The sequence below is a fragment of the Miscanthus floridulus genome, chromosome 10 (assembly GCF_019320115.1).
Source record: "Miscanthus floridulus cultivar M001 chromosome 10, ASM1932011v1, whole genome shotgun sequence".
Classification (NCBI taxonomy): domain Eukaryota; kingdom Viridiplantae; phylum Streptophyta; class Magnoliopsida; order Poales; family Poaceae; genus Miscanthus; species Miscanthus floridulus.
The window spans coordinates 111,660,544-111,680,259 of record NC_089589.1 but is presented as its reverse complement, the minus strand read 5'-3'; the positions used below and the strand labels follow the sequence as shown (position 1 = coordinate 111,680,259).

General features: G+C 45.5%; 4 protein-coding genes across 5 annotated transcripts; 2 read left to right on the top strand and 2 right to left on the bottom strand.

Annotated features, from left to right (window-relative positions):
* Positions 1-1,472: 1,472 nt before the first annotated feature.
* Positions 1,473-9,188, bottom strand: LOC136486965 (uncharacterized). 2 transcript variants are annotated; one of them, XM_066484055.1, is made up of 8 exons: positions 9,033-9,188; positions 5,043-5,369; positions 4,054-4,125; positions 3,259-3,323; positions 3,033-3,174; positions 2,437-2,520; positions 2,268-2,357; positions 1,473-2,010 (listed from the first exon to the last, which is right to left on the bottom strand). In XM_066484055.1, the coding sequence occupies exons 2-8, from the start codon at positions 5,310-5,312 to the stop codon at positions 1,876-1,878; spliced, it is 858 nt and encodes a 285-aa protein (XP_066340152.1). In that variant the 5' UTR covers positions 5,313-5,369; positions 9,033-9,188; the 3' UTR covers positions 1,473-1,875. The 2 variants fall into 2 exon arrangements, with proteins under 2 accessions (XP_066340152.1, XP_066340153.1); XM_066484056.1 differs by lacking the exon at positions 9,033-9,188 and adding an exon at positions 8,620-8,835.
* LOC136489300 (uncharacterized) lies at positions 6,368-7,968 on the top strand. Its single transcript, XM_066485982.1, has 3 exons — positions 6,368-7,232; positions 7,341-7,459; positions 7,531-7,968. Exons 1-3 carry the CDS (start codon positions 6,368-6,370, stop codon positions 7,966-7,968), a joined length of 1,422 nt encoding a protein of 473 aa, XP_066342079.1.
* A 5,095-nt stretch (positions 9,189-14,283) lies between the features above and the next one.
* Positions 14,284-15,329, bottom strand: LOC136485329 (uncharacterized). The gene is made up of 3 exons (XM_066482238.1): positions 14,997-15,329; positions 14,784-14,860; positions 14,284-14,582 (listed from the first exon to the last, which is right to left on the bottom strand). Exons 1-3 carry the CDS (start codon positions 15,103-15,105, stop codon positions 14,445-14,447), a joined length of 324 nt encoding a protein of 107 aa, XP_066338335.1. The 5' UTR covers positions 15,106-15,329; the 3' UTR covers positions 14,284-14,444.
* Positions 15,330-18,644: 3,315 nt separating this feature from the next.
* On the top strand, positions 18,645-19,510 carry LOC136485328 (probable calcium-binding protein CML46). The gene has a single exon (XM_066482237.1). It carries the CDS (start codon positions 18,708-18,710, stop codon positions 19,296-19,298), a length of 591 nt encoding a protein of 196 aa, XP_066338334.1. The 5' UTR covers positions 18,645-18,707; the 3' UTR covers positions 19,299-19,510.
* The last annotated feature ends 206 nt before the right edge of the window (positions 19,511-19,716 follow it).

The following is a 19,716-nucleotide window of genomic DNA, read 5'->3' as shown; positions in this document are numbered from 1 at the left end:
ATTGAAGTACTGGACAAGGACAAGAATATAATTCTCCCATATATATATATATATATATATCTTCACCTAGAGTTTCTACGAAAATAGATTTTATAATTAATTTGATTATACTATCTTATGTCGTAAGTGTAATATTCTTTCTATAATTTTGGTTGAAAAATGAGATCAGGTATGCATCCTATGTTTTGCATTGCATTGTAATGTAATATATAATCTTCAGGTCGGTCATCAGTTTTAGAATGGCACGCCCTCGGACAGTGAGGCTTTGTTGCTGCAGATACTGCCGTTCCGTAGCTTCAGGCTTGGCGCCTGCTGTCCGTCTATGGATGTAGCTTCGTGCTCCGCGCCTGCTGTCATGTCTATGAATACAGCTTTGTGCTCCGCACCCGCTTCGCTTACCGCATGCACGTAGTCCCCAGGTGCCACCTTCACCTGCGCCCCTTGCCGTGCCCGCTCATAAAACACTTGCAACATAAAAGCATTTGCTGCAACATACATCTGAAACAGATTAAATATTTACAACATACGTTTGCAATATAATCACCCTGTTCACTTATGCTGAAATTTGGGTTATGCTGATGCTTATGCTGAAATATTGTGAGAGGAAAACACTGTTCCATGGCTGAAAAGTAGCTCAAGTAACATAATATGTGTATGAGCACTGCAACATCAAGATAAAACATTTGCAACATACGTTTGAAACAGCTGAAATATTTAAAACATACGCTTGCAACATACGTGTATAGCCATTGCAATATATGCAACATACATTTGAATCAGCTAAAACATACACTTTGCAATATACGTGTATAGTCATTGCAAATATGTAACAGCAAATCTACTTTTATAACATTCAGATGAAACATATGCAGCATACATCTAAAACACATGAAACATACGATTGCAACATGTGGTCATCTATTTGCGTCCACCGAATGGATGCTCGTTGACATGGAGCTTGACACCGGCATGGAGCTCGATGTCACGGTGTGGAGGTTGGACCTCGACTGTGCGTAGCGCGAATCCGGGCAGGAGGTGCAAGGTGTGGCGGAACGCAGCGCGAGGTGTAAGCGACGTGCGACGCGGACAGCACGAGGTGAGAGTAGCGCGAGGCGTAAGGGTGGGGCGTGCAAGGCGCAGGGGCAGGCGGGTCCCTCCTGTTCGGCCGGCCGAACGCTCCGTAGAGAGCCTTAGCGTTGATTTATAGGCCTTGGGCTGCTTGGCAAGCGGTTCTATCAACAACACATAAAGGTGTTTTGGTTGACAAATGAACTAGTACATCTTTTCAATTCACTTTTTTATTTAATTTATGGAACGAATTCATTCATTACCATCTAATTTTTCACCAGCTAAGCTAAGCTAATAATTATTACTAATATGAGAAACTAAGTCATTCCACAAAATTTAACGATTAGACGCATGATGCATCACCTCATCTTGAATCAAATTATTTCTCAAACCAAAACACCCTATTAAGGTTCCACAATAAACATTGGATTCAACTGCAGGTTTCAATTTCCATACACCACATCGTCCACATCTATCAAAATAAGTTAGTGATACGTCCACCATATATAGAAAATAAATGGTAGTATTATGAAATACTGTACATCACAGTACACAACAGTTAATATTCATGCCGCAATAAGGAGGAGAAAAGCTGCAACAACAATGAATTTACATTAAATTCGGTATTCTTGGATTACACTCGGTCCAATACAAAGTACAGAAATTCAGGTGCAACGAATTGTGGGTGACACTGGCACCCAAATTGGCCACGGGAGGCAGAAGCCCAGGCTTAACCTTTGCGAGTCAGTATGATGCAAGACGGGCATCATCAACAACAAACGAACCAGGGGTTGTGTTGTTAGCCCCCTATTGCTGTTGCTGCGGCACTGGCTCGTGCTGTGGGGTGGCGGGGGAGTCTGGAGCGATGGTGAACTGGAGGGCGCGGCCCCTGGCTGACTGTAGGATGAAGGCCACCTCTGCTGCCGCCAGTGCAGCCTCTTCCTGCAGACAAAGGAACAAGAAGCATGGATAACTTAGATGGTGTGCCATATCAGCGACAAAAGTTTAGGACCAGTAGCTATAGAATGGTTTATCTAACCACCAACAGTTCAATGCTATGTTGAGCTTCCTATGCCAAAGAAATATTTGTTTGCAATTGGTTGAAAAGGATGCATATATAATATATTATTATAATGATGATTTGGAACAAACTTTTTCATGACCAATAGATCTCTTCAAAATTGCATCAAATCAGGTACCTGTCTTTGCCGCCGGCGATGCAAAATACTGAATATCCATGCCATGATGTAGCACGGCAGCAGAAACCCAGCAGCTCGGAGCAGAAAAAGCTGCAAAGGATTGAGTCAGCACAAAGCACTATCTGGACCGCCAACATTCCAAGTAAAAATGAAAGACTACAACACTCACCGAGAACATGGTAGAAGCATCATCATCATTTCCTTCGTTGTCTGAGATAGACAATGCATGCCTTAGAAGCAACAGCGCCATTAACTGCAAGACCAAGTAGGATTTTACGGTAGTCTACCTCGATATACTCGAAATCTGTTACTTGACATTCGGTAAATACTCGAGGAGAGCTAAGGTGATCAGACTAGGAGCAGAGCGGAAGAGGACTTCTTGTGAAAATCAACAACAATTTTCGTATTCTCTAAGCAATTAACCAAACTAAAAGCACTGTTTTTCCATCCACAAACAAGTTGTGACTTGTGAAGCAACCGTAAAATATATAAAAGCATTGTCCTTCAATCCAAAAACAAAACTGTCCTGAAATAGCTACTCCCTCCATTCCAAATTGCAAATGGTTTTAGCTTTTTTAGATAACACAATTTTTACCATGTATATCTAGATGCATAGCAAGAGCTATGTACCCAGAAAAGCCAAAACTACTTACAATGTGGTGGTGGTGGTGGGGGGGGGGGGGGGGGGGGGGGGAGGAGTAATATTCACACATCGGTTCAGCTAATAAAGGGCAATAAGATCATGAATTGATGGACAGTGCTTACAATAAGTGCAGCTGAACGGCAGAATGCAGCACCACTAGCATCTGTATTAGCATAACCATCATACTCTGCCTCAAGAAGACGACGTTGGGCAGCTGCTACAGCGAGAATTCTTGGGTCACGCAAATCCATAATCAAATCACCGCTGCAAAGTGATGACTTCTGCTTAGATATGTTCTAATTCTGTTCACTAAAATTAAAATGGCACAAAATGTCCAAAATAACTTACTCAATGTCTATGGTTGTCTCATCTGGCTGAACACGAGGGGGCGCAGTGTAACCAGGCTTGTATTCCTACAGGTTATCATCAAGCCTGGAAGGAATCAGTATACAAGAAAGGAAACTTTAAAATTTAAAATGCACATAGGGAAGGGCCAAAGCATGTTCTACAAGTCTAACACTGGAAAATTTAGAATTTTCAATAACAGTAAATAGAAAAAAAATCCTTGAATATTTTTATTATCTCAGAGGTTGTTAACCACAAAAGTGTGCGTGTGTGTTGGGGGTGGGGGGGTGGGGGGGGGGGGGGGGGTGCTGAAAAATAGCTAGAATCAATAGAAGCGATTCATACTAGAATAAGAATATTGAACATACAAATCCGTTTAACCAAAATTGGTGAACTAGATAAATAGCATTTAAAACACACACAGACTTATCATATGATTAGTCAGATTCTTAAAACACCATCCAAATTAAATCATTAGTCTAAACCACTAAAGCCTAATCACACATGGTACCAACCCTTCTAGTACAAACCCAGGTAGATAAGCAAACCAACTGCACATGGTGTGACAGCACATGGTCATGGGTCCTGGACCATTTTAGCTCTAGTTGTTTGTAGTGCATGATACTAGTGAGGTGATCATGAGAACAACCCTTCAAGTAAAGAAACATGGGCAAAAAGATTACAGAGATATATATATATCAACATATGTACTAAGCCAATTTTGTATCAGCACTAAAAAAACTATAACCAAAATGAAACATGTATCAGTGGAATGAACCTGAAAACAACTTAACCGACCTCATGGCAAATTTCACAAGTAGTGTCTCCTTTCTCATTGCACCAGCGTTGCACGCAAGCTCTGTGAGCATACTGCACAAGAAAAGTAAAGCTATAAGTTCTTGATTGCATCAGAGTTTCACGCAAAAGAAAATATTTAACTATATCACTCAGCATGAATAGAAAGAAAAAACTTTTAGATCACAAAAAGGTATAAAATAAATCCCAAGATCGTTTTTTCTAGGTAAAATTATATATAAGAATACAAAGTTCTACATTGACAATATTTGAACGCTTTCTATATTTGTCGTAGAAGTTGAAAAATGTCCATGAATAAATCATTAATAAAAAATGAGCAAAGTGACTAAATACAAAGAACATGAAAAATTGCAGCGAGGATAGTCAGTCCAGAAGTCGTTAATTACTATGCTCTATCCAAAGAACCGTCCAGACTCCAGATCGCAAATTCATATTGATTATGATAAACTTAAACTGATAGACCATAAAATTCAGCCAGCTACTGCTACAAGACTGAACTGGAATCATTGTGTTGCAATTGTGTAGTGATAACATGCCTAATTGCATAACATGGATCCACAGTAGCTGAATCAACTGGTTCATTCCTGTTAGCAATGTGGTAGAAATGTCGTGCAAGTTTATACTACATAGAAAACTTGCTAAAGTGAATAGCTGCTTTGGAGCTCTCCCAACAGAGAGGACATAAACAGGCAATATTACAGTATATGGTGCAGTAGCGATTGGGGATAGATGATTTGATTAACCTTGTATATTCCCACAAGAGTGTCTGACATTATGAAAGGCACAATATGATTATTTTGTGCTTTTTAAGCAAGAAAACATGTCAATGGCAATGACAGACACATGTTAATGCAGAATGAGAACCAGAAAGCGAAAACTTAGTTGTATGTGCACCTCACAAACAACTGCAAAGCTTAAAGCTGTACGGAGATAAGAATAGCATGCAATAATTTAATTAACAGGATGTAAACCTTGACGCTGCCGCTGCAAGCACAGGGTTTCTCGAGATTCTTGACGCTATCTTCCTCCTGGCATATGCGGCACTCTGCAGCCTGGATGAGCGGCTCCTCCTCCCCACCGCCCTCCTCCTCGTCGTCCTGGACCAAGTCAACAACAGCTGACGGAGACGCAGCAGCCGCAGCCGGGCCGTTCGCATCCTCAGACGGCTTCTTGGAAACCTCGTTCTCCTTGGATTTCGCTAAGCCGTCCACATCAACCACCACATGGTCGTCGCCGGCCATCCCAAATCCCCTCCTCTGCAGCCCTTGTTATCGCCTCTGCTCTCAGAAATCGGTCTCCTAAAAGGAAAATATGTTTAGCAACGGTAAGAATAATGAAATTCAGATGTTAGTATTTCTCAAGGTTCGCAAAAACGTCATTAAACGTCGATTAATCGTGTTTAAACGCTAAACGGAGGCCCAACGTCTCGTTTAGGGGGTAGACGCTCAATTAGACGCTGGGCGTGCCTAGGCACTCGTCTACACGCGCATCAGAGATTAAACGGCGATGAATCGGAGAAAAAACGGGGCTACGCGCCGGAAATCGCGCGGCTCGCGCGGGCTGGGAAGCGCGCGGCGCGTGGGTGGGAAGTGCGCCTGCGCGCGGGAAAGAAGCGCACCTGCGCGCGGGAAAGAGCAGGCGGGCCCGAGAGGGAGCAAAAGTCGCCGAAGCTGCCCTTCTTCCCCTCCGCCTCGATGCGGTTCGACCGAGCGACAAGGTCGATTCCTCCACCCGCCGCGCCACCACTCTGCTCTCTCCCCCTGCCGCTCCTCCGCTTGGATTCCTAGGTTTCCCCTCCAACGACGCCTACTCCTTCCCCGCGCGTCGATCCTCCGCGCCGGCGCAGGTTCCTCCTTGCGCGTCGGACTGAGGACGAGCGAGACAGCGAGTTAGCCGGGGTGCCCTGCCGGCTTCATCCACCCGACCGGCGAGGCGACAACGCCGCGACGGCGACCGCCGGCCCGCGCCCCTCCGCCTGCAATGGGACGTTGCCGTCCCCTTCGCCTGACGGGGTTGTCACCTGCAACAGAGGGCAGGCCGCAGGCACAGGAGTCGACTTCGCATAGGCCGTTGCAGACGTAGGGGTCGTCGCCGCCAACAAAGCCCCTCGGTCCTTCTCTCCAGGTGCTCCCACGGTCTCCCCCCATCTTCCCATGGTCTGTAGTTTTGATTTCTGCATGTGAATCACTCAATCGATGAATTGGATTGGGGATTTAGGGTTAAGATTGAATGTGTACTGCCTGTCTGCCTCTGTTGGTCCTTATTATGCTACTCTTGTTCTTGGATTGGGATTAGGATGTCGACGTCCGAAGCTGCAGCTGCTGCTGCTGCTGGGACTGCGGCAGCGGCTCCAGAAGCCGCCGAGGTTGCCTACCACCTGAAGAGGAAGTCATCTGATATAGGCTGGGAGTGGGGGCGTCTCTGTGATCCCAATGACAAGAACAGAGTCAAGTGTCTTCTTTGTGGACAAGAGAGCACAGCAGGAATTTATCGCCTTAAGCAGCATCTTGCACATGTTGGCACATCTATTGTGAAGTGCCCAAAAGTAAGTGAGGAAATTAAGCAGAAGTGCAAGAAGAATCTTGATGAAACAGCAAAGAAGAAGAAAGATAAGCAGCAACATGATGCTACAAAGAAAAAGAATCTTGATGAAGCAGCAAAGAAGACCAAGAAGGGCAAGGATGCTACAGCCACGGTGTTGAACATTCGTTTTTGGAAAGATGTGTCCCTTTGTTTGAAGGTCTTTGAGCCCTTGGTGAAAGTTCTACGTTTGGTTGATGGGGATGTGAAACCATCTATGGGTTATGTGTATGGAGAACTTCTCAAGGCAAAGAGGGAGATCAAGGAGGCCTTTGGAAATGTGGAAAAGAACTACAGAGAAGTGATGGCTATTGTTGACAAGAAGATGAAAGATAGGCTTGATTCTCCATTGCATGTGGCTGCATATATGCTGAATCCATACTATAGTTACAGCAATCCAGCAATCTTCTCTGATTCAATTGTAGGGGAAAAATTCATGCTATGTGTGGAGACCTTTTATCATGGTGAGGATGATAAGGAATATAGGGCTGTTAATGAGGACTTGGAAAAATTCCAAAAGAGACATGGATCCTTCTCAAAGAAGATGGCAAGGAGCTGTGAACGCTTTGAGTTCAATCCAGGTAAGCTTTTGCATCATTCTGTCCAGATTTTTTTCTGCAATCAATTCTGTCCAGATTTTTTTGCAATCAATTTTGCACATGTTTGATACATTTCACTTCATTTTATAGCATCTTGGTGGAGGCTTTATGGAGGAGGAGCACCAGATTTGCAAAGAATGGCTATTAGAATCCTCTCACTGACCTCTAGCTCTTCTGGATGTGAAAGGAATTGGAGCACCTTTGAACAGGTCAGTTTCTAGTCTCTACTAATTGTTCTCTAGTCCCAATTTAATGTACATGTGCTGGTTTTTTGTTTTAGCATCATACAAAGAGAAGGAATAGGCTGACAACAGAGCGCCTCAACTCTCTAGTATTCATCCAATTCAATAATAAGTTGATGTCCAAGAAGGAGAAGATTACCAGAAAGAGTAACTATGAAGTGCTCCTAAGTAGTGATGCTTCTGAAGCTCAAGGATTTTTCTTTGAGGGAGGGGATGATCATGCATTGGTTGTCTTTAGGGATGAGGAAGATGAGGGAGAAATGCCGGGGACAGGGATACCATGGAGTGTTCTTGGAGAAGCAATGGGAACTAATGAACAGCTTCAACCTAGGAGGAGTGCAAGAGTGGCTAGAGAGGTGCATGAAGAAGAGTGGGAGTCTGAATTTGAAGATCCTGATTATCAGGATGATGACATTGCCTTTGATGATGATGAGGATGAAGAAGCAATTCTAAACTCCTTTACATTGGCGGAGTGAGGACTTGCATGATGGCAGCATGCTGCCAAGTTATCTAAATATTAATATCTAGTTATCTACTTATCTTTAATTTGTGTGTGGACCATAAGACCATTATTGTGTGTTGTACTACTATTTAATTTCTGGACCATTAAGACACGTGATGAACTGCTAGTGTTGTCTGTATATTTTCTCGTGATCTTTTGCCTTGTGCTGCTGCCCTGATGTTTGGAAGCTTGGCTGTGCATGTACAATATTGAGCTACCCCTCGTAGATAAGTTTCTACTCTTTCCCTATTATTTGATTGTCTGGTTTTCAGATTATTAACTTGTCTCTCTTTAATGGTTAGCTGCTATTGGATGCAAGAAGCCAAGGAGAAAAGAAGCCAACAAGTGTGCAGCAACAGCAAGAGGTATGTTCACTACTTAGCAGTGTTATTACTTAGTACTTACTACTAATCTTGCTCTCAGCAGCACAAAAATAAAAAAACACACACAAACGATTAATCACGTTTAATCTACGTTTAATCCTCCTAGGCGCTAGTCAGTAGGCTAGCGCCTAGCGTTTTCTTGAACATTGGTATTTCTCAATAATAAACGTGATGGTAGTGTGGTTGAGAATAGCATCGACATATGTAAAGATGCAATACAGGGCAGTGCTGGTGACCCGTGCCTAAAAATGGAGAGCCTCCATTTCGAAGAGCACGGTAGCAGCAGAACCCCCTTATCCCTCCCCCGTTTACTGAAACTGGACTACTACTGGAGTCGAGAGCCGACTCTCCGAACCCTAGCAACATCCCCGCCTCCAAGTCCGTAGCTTCCCCAAGCCCAAGCGGAAACTGGACCTCTACAGGCGAATCCCACGATGCGGCGCGCCTGGCCCGAGCCGGCGGGCGGCGAGAACGAGGCGAACCCCCGCCCATCCCCCACGCGAGAACAGGCGGCAGCGAGAGAGGACATGAAGGGGACGACGCCCCCCCGCGCAGCGCCGCCGGTCGCGGGCGCGGGGAACCACCGCCGCCACCCAGGCGGCGGCGGCGGCGGATCTAGCGGCGGGAAAGCGGGGGAGGGGAACGGGGGACGTACCTCGGCGGCGGCAGCGGCGGTCCTCCCTCCCTCTCTCTCTCCCCCCCCTTCCTTCCGGCCGGGTCGTCGTCGCACGGGCACGGCTTGGAGACTGGAAATTCTGAGCTCTCTCTCTCTTTTTTTTTTCTTCGGCTCCTTTCTCCCAACCGATTTCTATTTTTCTTCACCCTCATCTTGTAGTAGTTGGAGGAGGGTTGGAAAAAAAAATAGAGAGGAGAAAGCGTCTGCGCGCAACGGTCAAACGCGTCGCGCGTCTTGATTGCAGGCCCTGTGGGCCCGGATGCCTGGAGCCTCCGTCCGGCGCGGGTCGGATCCCGCCCGGCCCGGTCTCCCCTCGCCGTCAGCCAGCCAGACTCACGGCTTCTAGGCTACCTGCTGTTGACGGCGCGTCAGGATACGACCTCCGAGTCCGTGGCCGGGCCGTGCACGCCCCGTGATCCCGTCAGCACACACGTACGCACGCGCGCTCCCGGCCCCGGGTCCAGCGTCCAGCCGGCCGTGCACCCGCTTCGGCTTAAATCCACCTGAGGCTCTGTTCGTGTGCACTTAAATCCGACTTGATCCGCTTTTTTTTATTCGGAATAGTGTTTTTCTCTCACAAATTCCTCCAGCATTCCTCTAAACTATTCAAATTCCTCCAAAATTCAATGTATTGGGGTGGATTTATGTGCAGCCAAACAAACCTTTTCGGGGGTTGCCGCGGTTCTTTTTCTAACCGTAATGCTACCATGTCTACAACGCTAGACGTCTTGCTTTACTCACTGTCGTATGTGCCGCTCGTCTAAGAAAACAAAATCAACTCCCACATGCGTCGCTTCGCTTCGCTTTTCTCTCCTGCACGTGGCGCTCGGCTGCCAGCTACCCAGCCCTACCAGATGCGGTGCGCGACTGCCCTCTCCTGCTTTCGGGGCATGTCTGCCTGCGAGTAGAGCGAAGTGGTTGCCGACCCTGCTAGGCGCGTAGCCACTTACGAGTCGTGGCGCTCGGCTACCACCCCTGCCAGGCGCGGCGCGCGGCCGCTGCTTCGCTACCCTGTCGCGCAGCCACCGCCGAGCTGCTACCTATAAGCACCGCCAGCCCACTGCCATCGGCGAACTCCACATGCCAATGAGTCTACATTCTCCCAAACAGCAAGGAGATGTTTGTGACGAAACTGCATGTTGTAAGCGTCTGTTTCAATTGTTTCAAATGTTTCAGAAGTATGTTGTAAGTGTATCATACGGATGTTGCACGCCTCGCCCCACTAATTGCCGCATGCGTCATTCATCTAAAAAACAAAAACAACTCCCGCATGCCTCGCTCTGCTCCGCTTCTCTTCCGCACGCGGCGCTCGTCTCCACTCCCGGATGTGGCGCTCGACTGCTAGCTGCGTAGCCCTACCAGATGCTACGCACAACTGCCCTTTCTGGTTTCAGCGTGCAGCTGCCTGCGAGTCACGGCGGCGCGGTTGCCAGCCCTGCCAGGAGCACAGCCGCTTGCGAGTCGCGGCGCTCGGTTACCGCCCCTGCCAGGGGCGGCGCGCGGCCGCTGCCGCCCTGCCCTATCACATAGCCACCATCGAGCTGCCGACAAGCACCGCCTGCCCGCTGCTGCCGACGAACTCCACATGTCGACAAGCCTCCATTCTCCTAGCAGCAACTAAATGTTTGTGATGAAACTACATGCTGCATGCGTCTGTTTCAAGTGTTTTAAATGTTTTAGATGTACGTTGGAAGTGTATCGTACGAATGTTGCAAAAGTAGATCTGGATATTGCACATGTTGCAATGATTGTACACGTATGTTGCAAGCTCATGTTCTCAATGTTTCATCTGTTTTTTTCGACATATATTGCAAATGCGTTTATCTGGATGTTGCATATGTTTTCACACATATAATGCAAGTGTTTTATCTGGATATTGCAGTACGTTTATAATAGTTTCAAGTGTTTTTAGGTGCTTTTTAAGTGTTTCAGACACATGTTTCAAATGTTTCATTTTTTTCCAGACGTATGTTCCATTTTGTTGCATTTGGATGTTTCAAAACTAGATCGAGTGTTGCATATCTCCCTCCTCTCCTTTCTACTGTCTCGGCTCTGTGTCAGACGCAGGATTGCGGAGGCGGTCCCCACTAGTGCGGCGGGCCTCACATGCTTGCGGACGGGCGCAACAGACGAGATGTGGGCGAGCAGGCACGGGACGGGGGCATATCCGGACATCCGGACGCTAGGCACTGCCTTTTTCTAATCTTTTGTTTTTCTCTTTTCTTTTCATTTCTTCTATCTATCTATGCGTCCGTTGAGGCCATGACTGAGGCGCCATTTTATAATAATAATTGAAAATTTTCACTAAAGCTCGACATGGCCGCATATACCATCGTGACGTATTTTGTATGCTTATAATGCTCGACACGGCCGGTAGGATCGATTGGCGTTTGGGGATAAATTTTGTATGAGTGGTCGCAGGTTAATTATTAGTACATATATAGGTAAACCTTATGAGGTTCGATCATGTTGCAATTTATTATAACGAAGAAATCATATAATATTAATAATAACCTCATAAAAATGATACCAACCGTGTGTGGTTGGGTTTAGTAGGCTAGACAAATAAGGGCGACAAGTCCTGTGGGCCACGCTGTACATCGTCACATATATTTTTCGTGTTGGGTTTCCCGTGTGCAAGCTGCACCACATGACAAGCTAGCTAAGAATTCGGAAATACTATTGTTTCTAGCTACTGTGGTGTATTAGCTTAACCAATTCTTGCACGCAAAGGCACACAAGCTGGCCTACCAAATGGCGGACGGTGCGTAGTTAACAAACATGTACAACCGTCTCGGCGTAGAACCGATCATCAGACATTCAGACCAATGTTTCGATCGGGCACTACTACGTGTGCGATTCACGTAGGACAGAAATTATTAGCTGCCAGTCATGCATCAGCATCGATCAGCCTAGGGAAAAAAACATGAAAAATAGCTGTGTACCAAATTGGAATTCTGTATTGTGACAGTGCAATGATCACAAGCATGAACAGGTCAGTAAAAAACGGCTAAAAAGCTGCATAACAGACGGTTTCCCTACCCCTTTGTCAGCAAATTAAGGCCGGTGATATATCTGATTATTCATGCACAAGTTGTGTTTGGTTTTAGGATAGATGGGGCGGCTCTATTCTTGGTTTTTTTAATTGAACGGTCCCTTTTAGAGTGTTCACTTCCTTTTAAAAGTGTTCACTTCATATTAAAGCCGCAACTGATGCGGCTTTTTTAATTCAATAATCTACAGTGTTTCAAACCGCAACAGCAACCGCTATGACTTGGCTTTAATCTAAAGCGAACGCCTCGTGAGACGGGACGAGGGACACTCCTTCCACACTATTAGTCACAAATCACAATTAACTTGGGCCCACATGTCATCTTCTATACGTATTGATCTGTTTCTCCTCATCCTCTCGCTCGCTTGAGGAGTTCAAACTTGCCCACCGCTATAGGGGTTCCGCCATCATTCGCTCGAAGAGCGTGACCTCGAGCATGCTAGGGGATCGGCCGCCATGCACTACAAGTCTACAACCTGCTTGCCCCCGTGCCGTGCCTACCACATTCGGAGAATACAAGGTCGGAGCAGGGGCCCTTGCCTGTTGGGGCGGAGTTGGCCCTAGTCGGCAACAGCCTAGGTGCTTGCGCGCGGGGTAACGAGTGATCGAGGGGCTAGACGAGCAAGCCATCCACTCATACATGCAAAACGGACACCAACAATGTTGCAAGAGGACGACACGGTCCACCCGATTTTAGGTATGAGAAGACAAGACATCTGAAAGGTATGTTCTCTTTTCGGGATTGTTCCATCCCTTATGTCCTGGAACCAAACATCGAGAGTCCCACCCCAATCAAACATAGCCTAAAATTATATTATTCAAGCAAAGCTCAGGGATTTTTCTTTTTTTTTCTTTTCTTTCTCTTCTTTGATTTTAAGTTGTCAAGAGTATGCAATCTGGCATGCAAAATCAAGGTATGATCCGTTGTTTAGTGGAGTAATGGTGTAGAGCTATGGCAAGATGGTGTTGCGTGGCACGTGTTGAGATCCAGTAGGCCACTATTGTTAGTTGGTTATGGTTGTTAGCTTAGCTGGTAACTGTTGTTGTTTTAGACGATAGAGGAGGTGCAACAAATCTCCAATCTCATCTCCTATACCTATCATTTTTAAGGGATCTCCTAGGAGAAGCATCATCTCTCCTAAATAAAGGAGAGAGCTCATAGGAGATACAATATGAAAGATCTAGTGGAGATGCTGTAAGTTCTTTAGGTCTAGGTATCTTGCATTGTTTTCTTCACAAGCACTTTTCTATTAATTAATTTGTCTAGTTCCACACACACACAAAGAAAATTGTCTTGAAGCAAGTCCACTGTAGTCTCTTCCAAGGGGTTTTGAGGAAAGCGAGAAGATGGTGCATGCCACGCGTATGGCACCTTAGGCCTTGTTAAGCTCTGTTTGGATCTATGAGGCTAATCTTTAGCCTTGGGGCTAGCCTTGGGTCTATTTGGATTCAGGAGCTAAAGATTAGCCATATACCCTACCATGACCCATTTGCCCCTAATTAATACTCATGCACAGGACTAGAAGGGGATGAGTGGGGGGTAATATGCGTCTTTTGCCATGAAGGAACCACTTTTAGCCCTCTTTAGCCCACGGTGAAGGGGCTAATGGAAAGAGGTGGGCTAAAGTTTAGGCCCCACACTTTTAGCCCTTCTATTTGGATCTATGAGCCTCGTGGATCCAAACTTGCCCTTATTATACTTAGGTTTCAAGCTGACTTGTATCCCTAGTCCAAACAACCGTTTGAATCCAACCCAACCTCCACAATAATCCAGCTTTCACAACCCATTCCCATTCCGAAGGGCACCCACAACTAACGTCTCCATCACACAGACAACGATCAACGAAAGGGACGGGAAATCATGCATCCCCCCGCCCCACATGAAAAATGGTTAATCAGCCCACCCAGATATTCCGTAGTCGCTCCACGGATAGTCCGGAAGCTAATAATTCAACACGCTTAGGCGACCTCTCACGTCAGTCATGGTAGAACTATTTTCAGTACGAGTATACGGCCGGCCTCATCTGCTTCAAGCACGCGTCCTGACAAGTCTGTATTTTTATATGAAAGAAAAAGAAAAGAAAATTGCAGTCAAAATAAAGTAGCTGAGCAAGCAGACGCTTGCTGTTGATGACTCTCGGCCGGCCATGCATGCTACGTGACAGTGAGACACACACAACACAAGTACCCCTGGACCCTGGTATTGGTATGTATGTAACGACAGCGTGTACAAAATACATATACAGTATAGTCATCGATCGTACAGTAGTGGAACTCTGAAGAAACTGCGGCTGTGGACGCAACAAAATGCAGAGAGAGAGAGAGAGAGAGGTCGTCTATCATGGATGCATCAGTTCCTTCGCTGCTGGGCCCAGGGCGAGTGGCGGTCGTTGGCGCCGGACCCCGGGTAGTCCTCCAGCTCCAGATCCATCCTCGTCCTCCCGCCGGCCGCCTACCGCCTCTCCGGCTACGACGGCCTGAAATGATACAAGACAAGACGAATCATGTCACTCACTGCATCTGCATGCGTCACTCAGTCTGAAACTACACGTACTGGAACATATAGCTAATTGAAGCCATCAGATTACAAGCACGGATAGTCCCAAAACAACAGCTGTGGTCAATTGATCTAACATAAGATTGAGAGAGACAATTGGTAAGCGAAGCCAGCCGACCACCTGATCGTCGTCCGCGCCGCACGACGACGATGGCGGAGCCACTGCCACTCTAGTATCCTCCTGCACCACCTCCAGTCCTGCTCAAATTGAAGTGAAAGGTGCATGCATGAGGAGAAACAGAAATATTCAGAGAACTGCTTTAGCACAACGATCGAGCAGAGCACACGGACGGAGGAGGATTCATTCATGAAGGGCCGGCGGGTCACCACTTACCAGGACGAGGAAATGAGGCGTCGACGGCAGCACCTGTCGTCGTCGGCGCGTGGATGAGGCAGCAGCAGCACAAGGCCAGGGCGACCACAGTCAAGCGTAGCCTCGCCATCTAGCTACCTGAGCTCTCTCCGATCCTCTCCAGGCACAGGCTTTCTTGAAATACTCAAACTAGTGTGGTCGTTGCGCTAGCCTGCTGGCAATCACTGTTCGGCTGCATCCATGGGGTTCACATGGAGCTCTGGATGACTGGATCGTGCTCGGCGGCTATTTTTATAGGGACTTTGCTGTGGACGAATGAACAAGGTGGGTCGCGATTGAGGCTTCTGAAGCAGCATCCATCCACGCACAGGCGTCAGGCACAGTGGTGGTGAGTAGCTGTAGCCCATCTTCGCTATATATCCGGCTTTTTCCACACACCAGAAGTGCTTTGTTATATATTAGTAGCACAAAGGATGAGCTTTTTTATACCTAGACTGGAAAAGTATAATAAAATACATGTACGGAGTAATGACCAATTGATCCGCATGCGCTACGTTGTTTCTTTCCTGTGCATGTGCATTTCCATTTGCATTGGCAGGGGGCCCTCTGATGACTGAACCTCCAAACGCAAGCAGACTGAATTTCCTCGATGGGCATGCATGCAGGCAAAAGGTGATTCAGAATGAGAAGGTTCATGTCATGTAAAAGGTGACTCAGAATGACATCTTTTTTTTTTACAGTATGTGACTCAAAAGAACCAAAAAAAAAAGTACAGGTACATTGTGATCAAGAGGAGATCTTATTGGCGTGCAAGTGCAGTGCATGCTGTTGCTGCTTGCGTATTGGATGCTGACGTGGTGCAGATCGATGATGCTGGGAGGGAATTTCCTGCTGCGACCTACTTGAGGACTGTGCTTCAGCTCAGCTATCCATTCCACCTGTTCGCTTGCTCGTAAACGATCGTAAATTTCCAGCCGGGAACAGTGTTTTTCTCTCACACCAAACCAGCTAGCAGTAAATAATCCACGATACGATACGACCTCCCGAACCAGTACGTACCGGCTTTTCATTTATATCTTCAAGAGCAGCTAGCGTGGGCTGCAATAACAAACTAAAGAGGGTCCATTTCCTTTAATCACATAGTGGATTCAGCACTCAAATAGGTAGCTTGTGACCCTCCACTGAACCTATTTTACCTTATCTCTGAACAAGTAAAAACAGTCCTTATATTAGCAGCTCTCAAGCCAGCTCTGTTCTGCCCAATTGGAGCTTGACAGCGTAAGTGTACACAAAAAGACATTCTCCATAGGCGCCTTCTCCATATTCCTAGCACCTAACTACCTAAGTGTTGTCTTCAGTGAAATCTACAGCGACATTTTGGTAGAACTTTTGTGGAAAGTTCTGAAAGAACTAAGGCTTAAACAAGTGCTGTATATGTCAGTGGTAGAGGTTACCACTGAATTGCATGTTTGATGAGTCACACACAGCCTTAAAGGCACCAGCTAGCATCTTGTTTATGGTACATCTAAAACCAGCAATGCATGGATTGTTTTAGACTTCGTTCAGACGTGAGAGTGAGACAGTCTCCCTGCCGTGCTATGAGGTTGTCATTTCTCTGAAAAAGAAAGGGTGAGTTGACAGACTTGGCCAAGTTGACACGCGCTTTCTTCGTTGAAGTTGTAACAAGGCATGCAGTCGGCACTCGGCAGACTCTCTCACTCTCACGAGGGGAAAAAAATGAATGAGAAGGTGACCCGGCCCTACAATTTGTTACTCTACCCAAGACGACAAGCATGCACCCAGACGTAAAGAAGTTGCAATAATGCAAAGATCAGGTCAATTTTTGCCCTTTCTACACTTGTTCTCAGGTCACGAAGTCTTCTTGGGACAAAATACCATCTCGATCAGCTTCTCAGGTCCTCAGACTAGGTCCATCTTAATAAACCAATACCGGTTTCCCTGAAATTTCTCGACAATCGTTGGTCCTCAGACTCAGTGTACTTCCTTTTCTTTAATTGCAGTTCAAACACGGACAGACCTGCTTGCCGGTTTTGATTTTTTCTTTATTTTTTTCATGATGACAAACACCACATGGATTCTGCTGTGAAAATGTAAAAGAATATTCATACACGTATTTGCAATTAGGATATCTGGGAAAGTATAGACAGAGGAAGGAAAATATATATATACATTAATTAAGAACATCACCTAGGGCCTGAAATAAACTATTGGACTGCCAGCCCAGGCTTGCCTGCTGGTTTGGACCGGTTCCAACCTGGCCTGGTGATCTTATTGGGTCAAATTTTTTTATTGCCATACCAGCCCACGCTTGGATTTTGTTTTTTTTTCTTGACCTATATAAAAGAAAAGACATAAAAATCTAATTATTTCAACATCACCAATGATACTAAGTTTGTTGTCCTGATTGTAATTAAGATGGCAGCTCACGTAAGCTTGCTATGAATGGGGGACCTCTCCAGTAGTTTCATTGGACTGCATGTGTTGCAAACAACTGTAATGGTTGGACTGCATGTGTTGCAAACAACTGTAATGGTTGAAATTCCTACTCCCTTGTTCCAAGTTATAAGATGTTTTTGTTTTTTTTAAACACTTTACCTTAATATGTATATATCTAAGGTCTCGTTTGGCACAACTTCTCTAGTAGCTTTACGAGCTGTCTGAAATTGATTTGTGCCAAACGGGTATTTTTGAAATAGCTTTACACGTGGAGCTCCTTAGAACGTGCTCTCACAAGAGGTTGGTGTGGGGTGAATCTGATAATAGCTATTTCTCCTAGCTTCAACTCGCTCTGCGGGCCCCTGTGTGGTATTATGTGAGATCATATTTTAATAAACAATATATGTAGAGCTGTTTTGCCAAATGATTCATCAAAATAGTTTCAATTCTATCGTAGAGATGCTCGTCGAGAGCTGAAAAGAAAAACTAACAGTTTCACTGGTGAAGGGGAGCTGTGCAAAACGGGACCTAAGTGCATAGCAAAAGCTAGGACTGAGGTAAGGGTTCAAAGGTAAATATAATTGACTTTTTTGCCCAATAAAAAATGTTTGCGTCTAAATGAAAAGAAACTGAAACAACATTTATTTGCAGCCGAAGAATGCAAATTTGTGCATTTTTTCTACAACGTTGTGGTCCATCTCTGTCTAAGAAAAAAACAGTTCATACTGCATGCGTCTTCCGCAACATCTACGCACAGCCCACGTCTAATAACCTTCTCTTCAAACTAGAACAAACATAACATCAGTGCTTACTCTAAAGGACTCTCAAAATGAAAAAAAAATGTATCAGACTTAAGTGAGTGAATGAGAGAGAGAGAGAGCAGAGAGTTGTTCACTCCTCACTTTCCCGGAAGCTTCCATGATCAGCGTGACGAAGGTTACAAGAAAGAATAAATACGAAGACCAAGACTTTGAATCTGTCAATCGCCATCATCTTGCTGTCCACACGTATTTTCAAAGAGGAAACATCTTGTCATCTGCTTCGATGTTTCAGATTAATTCTGCTGAGACAACAATCAGCAAAAGCTCAAGATGACCTTTACTTGATTCTAAAGAAAAAAAAAGATGACCTTGCTTCCTATATAACCTCCCGTGCTACGTTTCCCTTCTCCCATTCAATTTTCTGACCTTTACTTCCATTTTCTGACAACAGCCTATTCTCACCAAAGGAACAAGAACTTTCAGGTCGAGCCCAGAAGCTTACGAGGCAACAGCAATGGAGAATTCATCGTGCGCTGCAGCATGCCATTTTTTGGTTCTCCAAGAGGCATGTGGTATCAACCTCTTCCTCAAATTCCTCGCTTGGTCCGTCTCAGTGTTGCAGATTCTCCTCCCCTGCTCATGCAAATCATGCAACTGCATCTGCAACTGCAACCATAGCTCTGCTGAGAAGGTGACACAGACACCGGTTATTACCACAGACAAAGAAGAAATAGAGAGAAGGAATAAAGATCAAGACGATGAGAAGGAGCTGACACAAGAAGATATCAAGACGGTAATGAGAAACATAGGTTTTAATTTGGATCAAGAGAACAACATGGCCATTGGCAATGATTCTATAGCTCGGATTTTCGATGACGACGAGCCGAGCTTGCAGGAGGTACGGCAGGCATTCTTGGTGTTTGATCACAACAACAATGGGTACTTCGACGCGTTGGATTTGCAGCGAGTGCTCAAGAGTCTAGGACTAGGGGAAGGTGTAGGGATGGATGAGTGCGAGCAGATGATCGCCAAGTATGACACGAACAAGGACGGGAAAATAGATGTTGCAGAGTTTACCAAGGTTTTGGAGTCTGGCATTTGCTAAACTAATTTGTTTTTTTGTGTGTGTGTGTTTGCTTTCCCATGTTCGAGCAGAAAAGAGATTGATGATAACAGGATCCTGAGATTTTGGTCTTGAACAGTACCAGAAAAAGATACTTCTCTCTTGAATCCTGATTAAGCAGTTCTGTATGCTGCCCAAGGAAGAATTTTTTTTTTCAATCATATGTACCGTGTTAAGATTAGTTACGATTGACTTCATTATACTCAGACATTTGGCACTGTATAATGCCGTGATGGTAACAAAAAAGACAACATTGGCACAGTAGAACAGAAAATGTTTAACCAGGATATCAGTATTCAGGTGTTGGAGTATGATCCTAAAATTTGTCCTTTTGGCACTCCAGTAGATAAAAGTAAACAGATGTGGTTTTAAAATTAGGTAGAACCAGATCGGCAAGGTC

What these genes read in the sequence shown, in the direction of transcription:
- LOC136486965 (XM_066484055.1), bottom strand. Translation starts at nt 5,312, where the DNA reads ATGGCCGGCGACGACCATGTGGTGGTTGATGTGGACGGCTTAGCGAAA. An exon ending in GAGACAACCATAGACATTGA is followed by an intron (nt 3,175 to 3,258) that starts GTAAGTTATTTT and finishes ATCACTTTGCAG; the next exon opens with CGGTGATTTGATTATGGATT. An exon ending in GCCGTTCAGCTGCACTTATT is followed by an intron (nt 2,521 to 3,032) that starts GTAAGCACTGTC and finishes TTGGTCTTGCAG; the next exon opens with TTAATGGCGCTGTTGCTTCT.
- LOC136489300 (XM_066485982.1), top strand. Translation starts at nt 6,368, where the DNA reads ATGTCGACGTCCGAAGCTGCAGCTGCTGCTGCTGCTGGGACTGCGGCA. An exon ending in ACGCTTTGAGTTCAATCCAG is followed by an intron (nt 7,233 to 7,340) that starts GTAAGCTTTTGC and finishes TTCATTTTATAG; the next exon opens with CATCTTGGTGGAGGCTTTAT. An exon ending in ATTGGAGCACCTTTGAACAG is followed by an intron (nt 7,460 to 7,530) that starts GTCAGTTTCTAG and finishes TTTTTGTTTTAG; the next exon opens with CATCATACAAAGAGAAGGAA.
- LOC136485329 (XM_066482238.1), bottom strand. Translation starts at nt 15,105, where the DNA reads ATGGCGAGGCTACGCTTGACTGTGGTCGCCCTGGCCTTGTGCTGCTGC. An exon ending in CGCCTCATTTCCTCGTCCTG is followed by an intron (nt 14,861 to 14,996) that starts GTAAGTGGTGAC and finishes CAATTTGAGCAG; the next exon opens with GACTGGAGGTGGTGCAGGAG. An exon ending in GCGGCGCGGACGACGATCAG is followed by an intron (nt 14,583 to 14,783) that starts GTGGTCGGCTGG and finishes GTATCATTTCAG; the next exon opens with GCCGTCGTAGCCGGAGAGGC.
- LOC136485328 (XM_066482237.1), top strand. Translation starts at nt 18,708, where the DNA reads ATGGAGAATTCATCGTGCGCTGCAGCATGCCATTTTTTGGTTCTCCAA.